Source organism: Panthera leo, chromosome A1 (assembly GCF_018350215.1).
Source record: "Panthera leo isolate Ple1 chromosome A1, P.leo_Ple1_pat1.1, whole genome shotgun sequence".
Lineage (NCBI taxonomy): Eukaryota > Metazoa > Chordata > Mammalia > Carnivora > Felidae > Panthera > Panthera leo.
Genome location: NC_056679.1, coordinates 27,387,238 through 27,400,478, shown reverse-complemented (window position 1 = coordinate 27,400,478; position 13,241 = coordinate 27,387,238). Strand labels below are relative to the sequence as shown.

The 13,241-nt window shown below is 36.0% G+C and overlaps 1 protein-coding gene across 1 annotated transcript in view; it reads left to right on the top strand.

Annotated features, from left to right (window-relative positions):
• The window catches only part of DNAJC15 (DnaJ heat shock protein family (Hsp40) member C15), a 68,401-nt gene extending 56,539 nt beyond the window's left edge, over positions 1-11,862 (top strand). Inside the window, exon 6 of the mRNA XM_042926302.1 lies at positions 11,632-11,862. Within this exon, the coding sequence (XP_042782236.1) occupies positions 11,632-11,702 (71 nt within the window). The 3' untranslated portion in view covers positions 11,703-11,862. The remainder of the gene's footprint in view (positions 1-11,631) is intronic.
• Positions 11,863-13,241: the final 1,379 nt, after the last annotated feature.

The window sequence follows — 13,241 nt, the reverse complement described above, 5'->3', positions numbered from 1 at the left end:
ATAAGTATATATCTACATAAATTTTTACAAACACACCTGTATAACCATCCCCTACGTCAAAAACTAGAACGTCACCACACCCCTGAAACCCCTTCATGAGCCCTTCCAGTTCTACTTCACTCTTAAAAAGAACCACTGTCTTGATTCATAGTATCACAAATTCATCTTGCCTCTTTTGAATGTGTGTAGTCATTTGCACCTGGCTGCTTTCGTTCAGTATTTATCCTTGTGAGAATTATCCATATTGTAATGTGAAGCAATAGTGTGTTCATTCTCACTGATATATAGCAGCCTTAGCAAGGTGGGCTCTGTGGGCCACCAGGGGTTCCTGAGACCCTTTCAGGAGCTCTTAGGTGAAACTGTTTTCCTTTTACTGTGTGGACATTTGTAATGATGTTGCAAAAACATCATTGGTGTGTAAACTGCTAGTGCCTTAGCACCAGTAAAGGCAATGGCACCAAAGTGTCTGTACACCCATATGAGAAAAATGCATGTTGACTCCATCTCACATCATGTAGAAAGTTAATTCTTAATGGATTTTAATGTAAATGTGTGATACGAAACAGCAATACATCTCTATATTTCAAAACACAGAGTAGGTAAAGATTTCTTAAATAAGGCATAAATAAATAGTACTTAAGGTATTTACAAGGAAAAATGTGCCTTTGTTTGTGAGAAAAATTAGCCTGTAGTTTTGCTTTTTTAGAAAGTTAATAGATTTTGCTATCAGGGTCACTCTAGCCTCTTAAAGGAATTGGCAGTGTTCTCCTTTGTTCTCTGAATGAGTTTGTGTAAGATGTGTTACTTCTTGTTTTAATATTTGTAAGAATTCACCAATGAAGCCATCTGGGCTTGGAGACTTCTTTGTGGGAAGGTTTAAAATTACAGATTCAGCATTTAAAAAATATACGTCTCTTCAGATTTTCTGTTTCTCCTTATCCCTAGTTTTGGGTAACTTTTTTATAGGAGTTTTTCCAGTTCACCTAAAATTTCAGATTGGCACAAGGTTGTTTATAATATCCCCTTATTACCTTTTTTTGTCTTTTAAAGTTTATTTATTTATTTTGAGAGAACAAGAGAATGAGAGCGATGGAGGGGCAGAGAGAGAGAATCCCAAGCAGGCTCAGCACTATCAGCTCAGGGCCTGACTCACAAACGGTGAGATCATACCTGAGAGAATTAAAGAGTCAGACACTCAGCTGACTGAGCCACCCAGGCACCCCTGCCCTTAATACCTTTTTAATGTTTGTAGTAGCTGTGGTTTTCACTACTTTTTCATTCTCAGTGTTAACGTAATTTGTTCATTGGTATCATCCCCTTTGTTCTCTTGACAGGTCATGCTAAAGGTCAATATATGTGCATTAGTCTTTTAAAAACTTATGGTCGTATTTTGTTATTCTGCATTTGTAAGTTAATTTTCTGTATCATGAATTGTTATTTTTATTTCTTCTAACTTTGGTTTTAATTTGCTGTTCGTTTTCTTTTTTCTTTTTTTTTAAGTTTATTTATTTTGAGAGAGAGCAAGCAGGGGAGGGGTAGAGAGAGAGAGGGAGAGAGAGGGAGAGGGAGAGGGAATCCCAAGAAGGCTCTGCACTATCAGTGCAGAGCCCGACACGGGACCCAAACCCATAGACCATGAGACCACGACCTGAGCCAAAGTCATATGCTTAACCCACTGAGCCACGCAGGCACCCTGCTGCTCTTTTTCTGTTTTTTAAACTGAATATTCAGATCATTGGTTTTAGCTAACATTAGTTCAAAGTTTTTTTCTTTCACTCATGTGTTAACATATATTGCCTAATTTCCTAGTGACCGAATATTTTCTAGTTATCTGTGTTAGTGATTTCTGTCTTCATTCCACTTGGGAAGAGAACATACTCTGGTTTCAGTTCTTTAGAAGTTGTTTGAACCTTACTTTATAATCCAGCATATATATGGTTAATTTTTGGTAAGTAATCTGTGAACACATTGTATAGTCTGTAATTCTTGAATTCAATATTAAACATATATGAGTAAGGTAAATTGTTTTGTCAATTAGATCTTCTATATCCTTGCTGTTTTCTTGTTTACCTACTATGGTTGTGTATTTGTTTATTTCTCCATTTAGGTTTTGTTTGTTTTGCTTCACTTACTGTGATGGTATGGTTATATACTTTGCTTCACTTACTGTGATGGTATGGTTATATGGTATCTTGGGGACAGATAATTTAGAATTGTTATATTTTCCTTGTGGATTGACTCCTCGTTTTGAAATATCCTTCTTTATATCTAGTATTGCTCCTTGCCATAAAGTCTGCTTTATTTGAAACTGTAGCTTCCCCAGCTTTCTTTTGGTTAACGTTTACATGGTATATCCTTTCCTGTCTTTTTCTTTCAGCCTTTTTTAACTTTTGAAGTTTGACGCTTCTAAGCAGCAGGTTTTAGTTTTTTAATGAGATCTAACAGGTTTTGACTTTTAATACAAGTATTTAGTTCTTTTATGTTTAATGTACTTATTGATGTTTGAATATATATATTTATATACATTGAAAAGAAGTTGTGAGAACAGACATTTTTGTCTTGTTTCTGATCTTAGGGAAAAACATCCAGTCTTTACCACATTAGTATGGTATTCTCTGTAGGTTTTTTTTATGGATGCCCTTTATCAGGTTAGGAAATCCCCTTCTATTTTTGTTTTTTATTCTATAGATGTAATGGATTCCATTAATTGATTTTCAGTTGTTAAACCAACCTCAGATCCCTGGGATAAATTTCACCTGGTCTAGCGTATAATTTTTTTATATGTTGCTATATTCAGTTTGCTAGTATTTTCTTGGGTTTTTGGAATACATATTCATAAGAAATATAGATCTGTAGTTTTATTGTGATGTCTTTGGTTTTAGTATCAAGATAATGTGGGCCTTATAAAATGAGTTAGGAAGTGTTTCCTCCTCTTCTATAAACTGTCTAGGCCTGGGCTTTTCTTTGTGCATAGTTTTTTGATTACTGATTCAATCTCTTAAGTTGTTATAGGTCTATTCGATTGTCTATTCCTTCTTGAGTCGGGTTTCAGTAATTTGTGTCTTCCATGGAATTCGTCCATTTTATCTAAGTAATCCAATTTGTTGAAATGCAACTGTTCATAGTATTCTTTTATAACCTTTTTTTTATTTCTCTAAGGTTGATAGTAATACTGGTTTCTAATTCCAATAATTTGAATCTGTTCTCTTTTTCTTGGTCGAACAAGAAAAAGGTTTTTATTGCTGATCAACAAGTTAAAGGTTTCTTTTCAAAGAACCAGCTTTTGGGTTCATTGATTTTTCTGTAATTCTTTTTTTTCTGTTCTCTCTTTCATTAATTTCTGTTTTAATTTTTACTGTTTTCTTCCTTATAATTGCTTTGGGTTTAGTTTATTCTTCTCCTTACATTGTCTTAAGGTTGAAGGTTAGGTCGTTGATTTAAGATTTTCTTTTTTTAACATAGGCATTTATAGCTATAATTGCCTTGTAAGCACTGCTTTAGTTGTGCTCCATAAGTTTGAGTATGTTGTGTCTTCATTTTCATTTATCTTCAAGTACTTTCTAATTTCCCTTTTTTGACTCATTTGACTCATTGATTGTTCAAGAGTATGTTGTTTAATTTCCACATATTTATTTCCTAAATCTGTCCTTATTGATTTCTAATTTCATACCATTGTGTTTGGAAAACATAATGTGATTCTTTCTATCCTTTTAGCCTATTGAGGCTTGTTTAATGGCCTAGCATATGGTCTCTCCTGGAGAATGTTCCATGTGCACTTGAGAAGAATGTATATTCTGCTTTTTGGGGGGGCGGAGTGTTTTGTTCTGTAGATGTCTGTTAGATCTAGTTGGTATAAGTGTTGTGCAATTCTTCTGTTTTCTTGATCTTTTTTCTAGTTGTTATATCCGTTATTGAAAGTGGGGCATTAAATTTTGTTGTTGAATTGTCTGCTTCTTTCTTCATGCTGTTAGTTTCTGTTTCATATATTTTGGTCCTCTGTTGTTAGATGCATACATGTTTATAATTGTTATATCTTCTTAATGAATTTGATCCTATTAGGTGTTCCTTTTAAAAATCTCATTTACATTTTTAAAGTCTATTTTGAGAATATGCACTCTAGCTTTTCTGTGGTTGGTTTTTTCATGATATATCTTTTTGCATCCTTTTACTTTCAATCTGTGTTTTTGTGTCTGGCAAACAGCATATAGTTGGGTCGTGTTTTTTTAAATAAAATCTGACAACATTTTGATTAATTGGATTGTTTAACCCATTCACATGTATTATTACTAATAATATAGTTGGATTTATGTCTGATTTACTTTTTGTTTTCTATGTTTCATGTCTTTTTTTTTTTTTTTTTTTTACTCCTCTGTTCCTCCTTTACTTTTTTCTTTTACGTGGAGTGAATATTTTCTAGCATTTTAATTTCATTAATTATTTTTTCACTGTTTCTGAGGTTTTTAAAAAGTGATTGCTGTAGGGTTTCTCATATGTACCCTTCCTTTATCAGACTCTGTTTCGTATTTGTACTAGATTCCAGTAATATTTAGAAACATTAGTCTTACATAGCTCTATTCCTTGTGTACCCTTTTTGTGGTATTATTGTTACACGTATTATATCTACTAATGTTACAAACCCAACAGTACGCTTAGTATTACTACTTCATCATCTCATGTTATTTCCTTAGTCCATATTAGCTTTGTTCCCACAGACCTCCTTTGTACTATTACTAGCAAATATATTTTGCATATGTTTCTAAATGTTATAGGTTCAACAATACATTCTGTATGTATTATCTTCTACCATTCATTGCCTTTTCAGTGAATTAAGAGAAGAAAGAAAAATATGTGTTTATATTGTCTTCTATAATTATGGAGATCTTTACCTAGTGTTCTTTGTGCGTGTGAATTCAGATTGCTGTCTATGGTCATTTGCTCGCAGCCTAAAGAAATTCCTCTAGTATTTCTTGTCAAGTGGTCTGCTAACAACAAATTCTTTCAGTTTTGTGTATATAGGATAGTGTTTGTTTTGCCTTCGTTTCTGAATGAAGGCCTTGCTGAATTTAGGATTCTTGGCCTACCGTTTTTTTCTTTGAGGACTTTGATTATGTATCCCACTGCTTCTGGCCACCATTGTTTCTGTTAAGTCAGCTATCAGTCTTATTGGAGGGTTTTTTAAATAAGTGACACATTGTTTTCCTGTTGCTACTTTTAAAAGATAAACCTAGGCGGGCGCCTGGGTGGGTCAGTCCGACTTCGGCTCAGGTCATGATCTCGTGGTCCGTGAGTTTGAGCCCCGCGTCGGGCTCTGTGCTGACAGCTCAGAGCCTGGAGCCTGCTTCAGATTCTGTGTCTCCCTCTCTCTCTGACCCTCCCCCGTTCATGCTCTGTGTCTCTCTGTCTCAAAAATAAATAAACGTTAAAAAAAAAAATTAAAAGATAAACCTAGGCATATTAAAAAGGTTTATGTGAGCAAAAATCTGTTTGAATTGAGTAGCACCAAATTGCAATTGGTTAGGAACACGCCACTGACAGGAGCTAGGGGAAATACTTGTATAGAGAAGAGGCAGAAGCAAAACAAAGAAATTGTTTGATTGACTACAGCTTAAGCATTTGCTTTATTTGGAAGAGTCTGGTTGGCTGTTGGTGATTAGTTGCCCTCAGGTTTCAATTTCTTAATGTTGAGGGATTTACAGGCTTAGGTTTTGGTTTGGTTATGTAGGCTACTGAGGCATTAAAGCCACTTCTGTACAATGGCCACCTTAATTAATTTAACACTGCTTTATAGATTTTCTCCTTGCCTTTGACTTTCAGCATTTTTACTGTGATGTGTCTGTGTTTAGATCTCTTTTTATTTATCCTTCTTGGAGTTTGTTGAGCTCTTTCGGTGAGTAGGTTATTGTTTTTCAGGAAACTTTGGACATTTTTAACCATTATTTTTTTTAAAGATTTTTTTTTTTCCCATTTTCTTTCTCCTCATCTTCTGGTACTCACATTACATGTATATTTGTGGTTTTAATGATGTCCCACATTTGACTGAGACTGTTCTTTTTTTCTCATTCTTTTTTCTTTTTGATCTTTGGCTTGAGTAATCTCAATTGCTCTATCTTCAAGTTCACTACTTCTTTCTTAGGCCAGTTCAAGTCTACTCTTGAGCACCTCTCGTGATTTTTCAATTTTGTTCTGTGGATGTATAATGGCTTCTTGGGAATCTTTTCCTATAAATCCAACATCTGATTATTTTCACAGGTAGTTTCTGTTGCTGCTTTTTCATTGTGTATGTGTGGGTCATACTGTCATGACCTGTTAATTTGTATGCCTCATAGTATTTTGTTGGAAACTGAACATTTTAGATTATGTATTGTAGCAGCTCAGGGTATTTGTCCACCCCAGGGAGGGCTTATTGTTTTTATTTATTTGTTTAGTAACTGGATTATTTTAGTGAAGTCGATACCCTCACCCCCCCCCACCTCCCCTTGTTAAGCTTTTTACACTGTTCCTCAAGGCGGCATAGTTTTGGGTATGCAACTCAGCCACTGTGGGATGACAGTGGTATTGGTCGGGCACTCTTCCTCTCTTTTCTTGATCACACCCAATTGTAAACTCCACTAATTGCTGACCAGTTGCTCAGTTGTTCTCAATAATGCACTGGGACACAAATTTCTTTTCGAATGAATGCAATCAACTAGTTGCATCTTTGATGAAACGGTTTCTGGAGTCAGTGTCTGATGTTTGTTCTGAACCCAGGAGGGCTCCTCTCTGCTGTTTGTTCCCTGTTTCTGTCCTGTGAACATACAGTCACTGTGTATGTTCACTAGATTCATGAATCTTCTCCCAGTTGCTTTTCAGAACCTCTGCTGTCCCTCCCTGTACCGTCCTTGAGAGCACCCTCCATGCTCTGTTGTAAATGAAGTCAGTTCCTTTGGAAAGAGGTTTGGGGCTCTCTGTTTCATGGCCTGTTTACTTCATAGGAAAAATATCTTCCAGGGCTCTGGAGTTGAGACTGGGAACTATGGCAGTCTTCTCTCCAAATGAAACCCCCGCTGTAGGATCTAAGCATGCAACACAGGGAGCAGTAGCCTGAGGTCTTCTTGGCTTGCCTCTCTTGTGTGGAACTACCACGCTTTATGGACTGGAGAAGGACTCTTGAGGCCCAGTATTCTAAAGGAGCCACACTTAAGGTAGAGCTTCTGTATCACTTGCTTAGCACTTAGCCTCAGCAGCAGGCAGCTGGGGGAAGGAAGAGAAATAATGGAGATCATGCTCCTCCCAGAAAGAAAACCCTTTGTCCAGGAGGTAGGGAGAGAGGGGAGCCCTGTGTTTTTGGCTGCATCAATCCAGCAGAAGTGTTTGTCTGGCTGAGCCGAGAGGAGAGGAGGGAAGCTGTTTTGGTTCAAATACCAGTTTCCTGCCTTTCTTACTGAATTGTCGTAGATTTTCTTGAATAGATGTTTCTTTTTTACTTTTGCTTTTAAGACCATTTTCAGAGGTTTTAAGTGGCTGGGGTTATTTACATAGTTTTCACCGGTTCCACTGGGGAGCAGATCAGTGGAACTCCTCATGCCAGAAGTCCATCTGTCTCCGCATGATTTTAACATCTTTCTTTTAAGAATTGTGGGTAGCCTTTAAGGATCCTTCAAATCAGCAGATGGTAATACTTTTTACTTCTGTCTTAACAGGTTTGGAATGTAGACATTCATAAGTTTTAATGAAGGTTAAAGAATATGTAAAAACCCATGAAAAGATCTACCTAAGGAAAGCCCAAGGATATAAGGGAACTTGTATTTTCTTAATCCTCAGATTGGTGTGCTAATTATGAAACTCACATTAGTAACAATTATTCTACTTAATTAGATATAGTTATTAAGTTATAACTAATATTATTAGTTATATATAATTATTAATAATTATACCTAACTTTGAAACACTTACTAATTATAGAATATTTATTTTCTTTTGTACTTGTTAGGATTTCTTACTCCGCTGTTTTGCAGATATTTATTTTTTAAAGCACCTACTCGTGACACTCTTGTTACTGTTTTCCATATCTTTGGGTCTTTGGAGTGGTTTTTCTTCTATGAAGCTGGTACCTGATGCAAGAAAAATAATATGGGGTACCTGGATGGGCTTGGTCAGTTAAGTGTTTGACTCTTGATTTCAGCTCAGGTCATGATCTCACACGTTGGTGAGTTTGAGCCCCGTGTCTAGCTCTATGCTGACAATGTGAAAGTTGCTTGAGGTTCTCTTTCTGCCTCTCTCTGTCACTCCCTTGTTGTCTCTTTCTCTCAAAATTAATAAACTTAAAGAAAAACTTTTAAGAAAATAATAGATAGTAACTCATCACTTTTTCTACTCCTCCACAAAGAGTACCTCAAACCCCATCGGTGTACTCAGAGCTGTGTTGATAATACAGAGATATAAGGTTGTTCTTCAAGGTATTTATTATCTAATGGGTACATTAGATATATACTTCAAGTGATAAATCACACTCACAATTTCAATCTTCTCTAGAAGGAAGGGGATGGCCTAGGATGAGATTATGGGCTTGAAGAAAGCAGAAAAGGTCTACAACAACCACATGTTCGATACGATAGGAATTTAAAACCCAAGAAATCTTGTAAACAAAATGGTGTGGTATGGTGATCAAGAAGATTGCCAGCTTGGGGTACCTGGCTGGCCCAGTCAGTGGAGTGTATGACTCTTGATCTTGGGGTTGTCGGTTTGACCCCACGTTGGGTAGAGAGATTACTTTAAAATCTTTTAAAAGAATATGGGCAGCTCAGGAGCCAGGCTTCCTAGGAATCCTGGTTCCACTTCATATGAACTCTGTGGCTGGTGTTGGGCAACTTACTACACTTTGTTTTGTGATTTAGACTCTTTAATTTATGAAAATAGAATTGGAAACACCAAATAATGCCTAGTCACTACCCTCATCATCATGGTCTTGATCATAGGTTTGTTGAACCTAGTGATTTTTGGACAGTATGAGTTTGTAGTGTCATCAGACTGCAGGAGGTCGACATACCTCAGTAAATTTTTCAATAAGCTTTTCAAAATTGAAATATACATTCATGAAAGTACATAGATGATAAGTATACAACTCAATGAATTGTCACAAAATGAATTCATTTATGCAGCTATTACCCAGATTAAGAAATAAAACCATACAAATCTCTCCTCAGGTACTTTTCCTGTCATTCCCCACTCCTCAGAGGTGACCACTGTCAGGCTTTTATAGCCATAGATTAGCTTTGCCTTTTTTTGAATGTCATGTAAGTGGAATCCTGTAGTGTGCAGTCTTCCGTATTCATCTTCTTTCATTTATTATCTTTGTGAGATTCATTTATGTAGCAGTGAATGTTATAGAAATGATTCATTCATTTGTATTGCTGTATAGTATTCCATGGTACGAATATATATTCTCCATTTATTCATTTTTTGTTGTGTTGTCTCCTTTTCTTATTGACGTTTGAGAACATTATATATTCTAACATTCCAGACATGAGTCTTTTGTGTTGTAAGTATCTTCTCTCTGTGTCTTGCTTTTGCCTCTTAATGGTGTCCATTTATTGAACAGAAATTCTTAATTTTAGGGGTGTGTGGGTGGTTCAGTTGGCTAAGCATCTGACTCTTGATTTCAGCTCAGGTCATGATCTCCTGGTTTGTGAGATTGAGCCCCGTGTCAGGCTCTGCACTGACACCACAGAGCCTGCTTGGGATTCTCTCTCTCCCTCTCTCTCTGTCCCTCCCCAACTCATGCACACCTGCACACATTCTCTCTCTCTCAAAATAATTAAATAAACTTAAGAAAAAAATATCAATGTTAATAAAGTCCAGTTTGTCAGATTTTTCCTTTATACCTAGTGCATTTTTTATCTGTTTACGAAATTTTTGCCTGTCTCAAGGTCATGAAGATAATTTCTGAAATCTTTTACCTGACATAATTGTATTTGTAATACACTGGAATCAATTTTTGTATATGGTGTGAGATAAGGGGAAAGTTTCAATTTGTATTTAAGTAGGCTCCACGCCCTGTGCAGAGCCCAGTGTGGGCTTTTTTTCTGTCTGCTAATTGCTAAATGAGCATGTTACGATTTCAATATCCAGAGTGCATATCAATCAATTACAGGTTATATTTGAATTCAATTAATATTTTAATATTTGTTGAGGACATGCAGAATGCCTGGCATTGCCTTGGTAACTCTAAACATTTAAACAGCTTTCCAAGATTGACATTACCTAAGTTAAGATCATTTTCAAAGATAATCATGAAATCAGTTTATTTCATAACCAAGTGCATATGGAAACTTTCATCAACGTTGCTTGTAATTCTTACTGTATATTCAAGGACACTCCTTGATACATTCCATGAGTGTTTACAGCAGTTCAAATCTTGATGTAAAAATGTCATTATTATCCTCAAGGGCAAAAAGCTAAATATAGCTTCCTCCAGCATTGCCCTTTCTGCTATAACCATGTTTGTTGATTTGTTTCCCTGCTTTTTTATTCCTATATAAGTGGGTGGTATCATATTAATAAAAGGCTTGGATAAAACCTGGACAATTTACACACCAATGCTATCTAGGTGTATTTTGTTTTTTTGTAAGCTAGTGAGGTCTTATGAGGTTTTCAAAAGCCGTAGATGGTTTGTACTCAAGGGGAGAATAAAAAAATAAAAACAAACAGAGAGATAGGTGAACCATAATATGATTGTTAGCTCAAGCATTAAGCAGTAAAAATGTTCAGGGGTAGAAATGAGAAGGCATATAATGCTTAAATAGCCTAATGTGACTGTTTGGGGCTAGTATTTTTGTATGTCAGTTAGGTTCTGTTTGTGATTTATAATGATTCTGAGTTTGAAAATCAGCTCAATTTCCTTCTTACTATTTGCATTAGAAAGAATTCTAAAAAAAAGAACTGATGTAATTTCATTTTAGGGTACAGTGAATCTAATGTATGTAATCTAATCTTATGTATACTCAAGTATACATAAGTATCCTAATAGGATTATTTTGGAGAACAGAGAGCATTTCCTTTAAACATTATTTTTATTACCACTCATCTATTAGTTCATTCATCTACATTAGGAAATATGATTTTTAGGATTGGATAGTACATAGTTGATTTTCTAACATGTTTTTCATTTTTGTGGGAATGTATGGTTTGATACATCTCTAAAAGTTCCTGTGGATTGCTTTACCTCCTTCAGAAAGATACCTTCCTTCATAGATGAATATTCTTCTCTTTACAGAAAAAAAGTCTTGGACAGAGACCATTATTTTATTTACCTAACCATCCACTTAATTTCAGAAAATTCTGTGATCAAATATTTGAATGGCAGTGTCTGACCAATGAAATGTTTGAGTGTTTTTCAAATTATTCCTGATCATAGCTTTCTTTCATTATTTTCCTCAGAGGTTATCTTTGATTGTTGGGTATCTGTAGTGCTTCACTAAACAAATTTAATTTATGCTGTTATGATTTCTACTTAGCTGGTAAAATAATTTGTCAACAGGATGAATGTGTGGGAAAATATCAGAGGATTCCAATTACGAGTGTTTTTCTTTATTTGAGACTTAAAAACGTCAGTGATGAAGTTTTAATCCATTTGTTTTTTCTTTGTCCTCCTAGGTGGATCTCCTTACTTAGCAACCAAAATAAATGAAGCAAAAGACTTGCTGGAAGCAACCACCAAACATTGATTGATGCCCAAGAAGCACTCTGAAGGAAGAGAAGGGGGAATTTAAAGCAAGAAAGTCCTGCAAATTAATCTAAGCCACGACCTTCACAATTTCCGTACATGTATTGACCACAATCATTTATTTCAATATTAAGGTATATGATAATAAAATATTAATAATCTATCTGTTTATTATCTTTTAAAGGAACACTCTGCTTATTTTCCTCCTTTCTCTGTGGTAGTTACACAGTGTAAGATTTTTGTTCATTAGTCCTAAGGTCCCCCAGCTCCCCTCCCTCACTCAAGTGTCATCATCAGTAATGTGGGATTTGTGAGCAATTAGTAGAGATTTTCTTGCTGCTTCTATTTATATTCACACTGTCCCTTGTTTCCTCAGAGGACTTTAGTACTCTGCCTGTGTAAGGTGCTTTACATGTTTTGAGATCAAACACTGACTGCCATCCCATGGGGAAATGATCGGAAACTCAATCGAATTTACTAAATGGTGTTTTGTAAAGTAGTGGTTAGGACTTGTTAAAGAACTCTGTTCTCTCTGAGACCCTATAAGTGAAGCATGAGAACTTGGAGAGCTACTAAAATGATTAAAGATTTGCAAAATGAGCCCTGTGAGGAAAGGCTGAAAAGACGTAGGAAAAGTCTGAGGAATTTGTCTTTAATTATAGCCTTCCAGTACTGTATATTTATTCAATTATTCATTTTGCAAGTATTTATTGACCACCTATGATGTGAAGGCACTATAGTGGGTCCTCTGAGAGTTACAGGTGTGAACTAACCATGGATCTTGACCCCCCAAAAATTAGATTTAGAGGAAAGATAAATCACAGGAATACTATTAGGGAAGTACAGGTGATATGCTAAAGAAGTTCCAAGAAAAAGAGAGTATTTTAAGCTGAGAGCATAAGGAGGAGCCTCAGAGAATAAGTGGCTTAAGAGCTGGGCTTTAAATACAGTTAGTAAGAAATATACCACATGATTGGCGAGTCAGTGTTGTTTCCCCTGAGATCAGTCACAATTAGCAGAAATAAGATTTATTAGTGTGATTACAGTACAAGGTTTCTCAAAAGTGATAGATGGACGCATGATCATGAAGGGCCAGCCTTTTATACTGCCTGGAATTATTATCTCATAGAGCCCCAGTCATCATCACTTTACTATCCCAATGTTGAGAAAACGGATTCAGATACAGGGTACCAGCAATATTTTCCTGTAATCCTTTATTTTTAAAAAAAAATTTTTTTTTTTTAACGTTTATTTATTTTTGAGACAGAGAGAGACAGAGCATGAACGGGGGAGGGTCAGAGAGAGAGGGAGACACAGAATCTGAAACAGGCTCCAGGCTCTGAGCAGTCAGCACAGAGCCCGACGCGGGGCTCGAACTCACATACCGCGAGATCGTGACCTGAGCCGAAGTCGGACGCTTAACCGACTGAGCCACCCAGGCGCCCCCTTGTAATCCTTTATAAATCCTGGGTCATCCCAGGTAAACTGAGCCACTATACTTCATCTATCTTCAAATACTTTTTTAATATTCTAGTTGCAT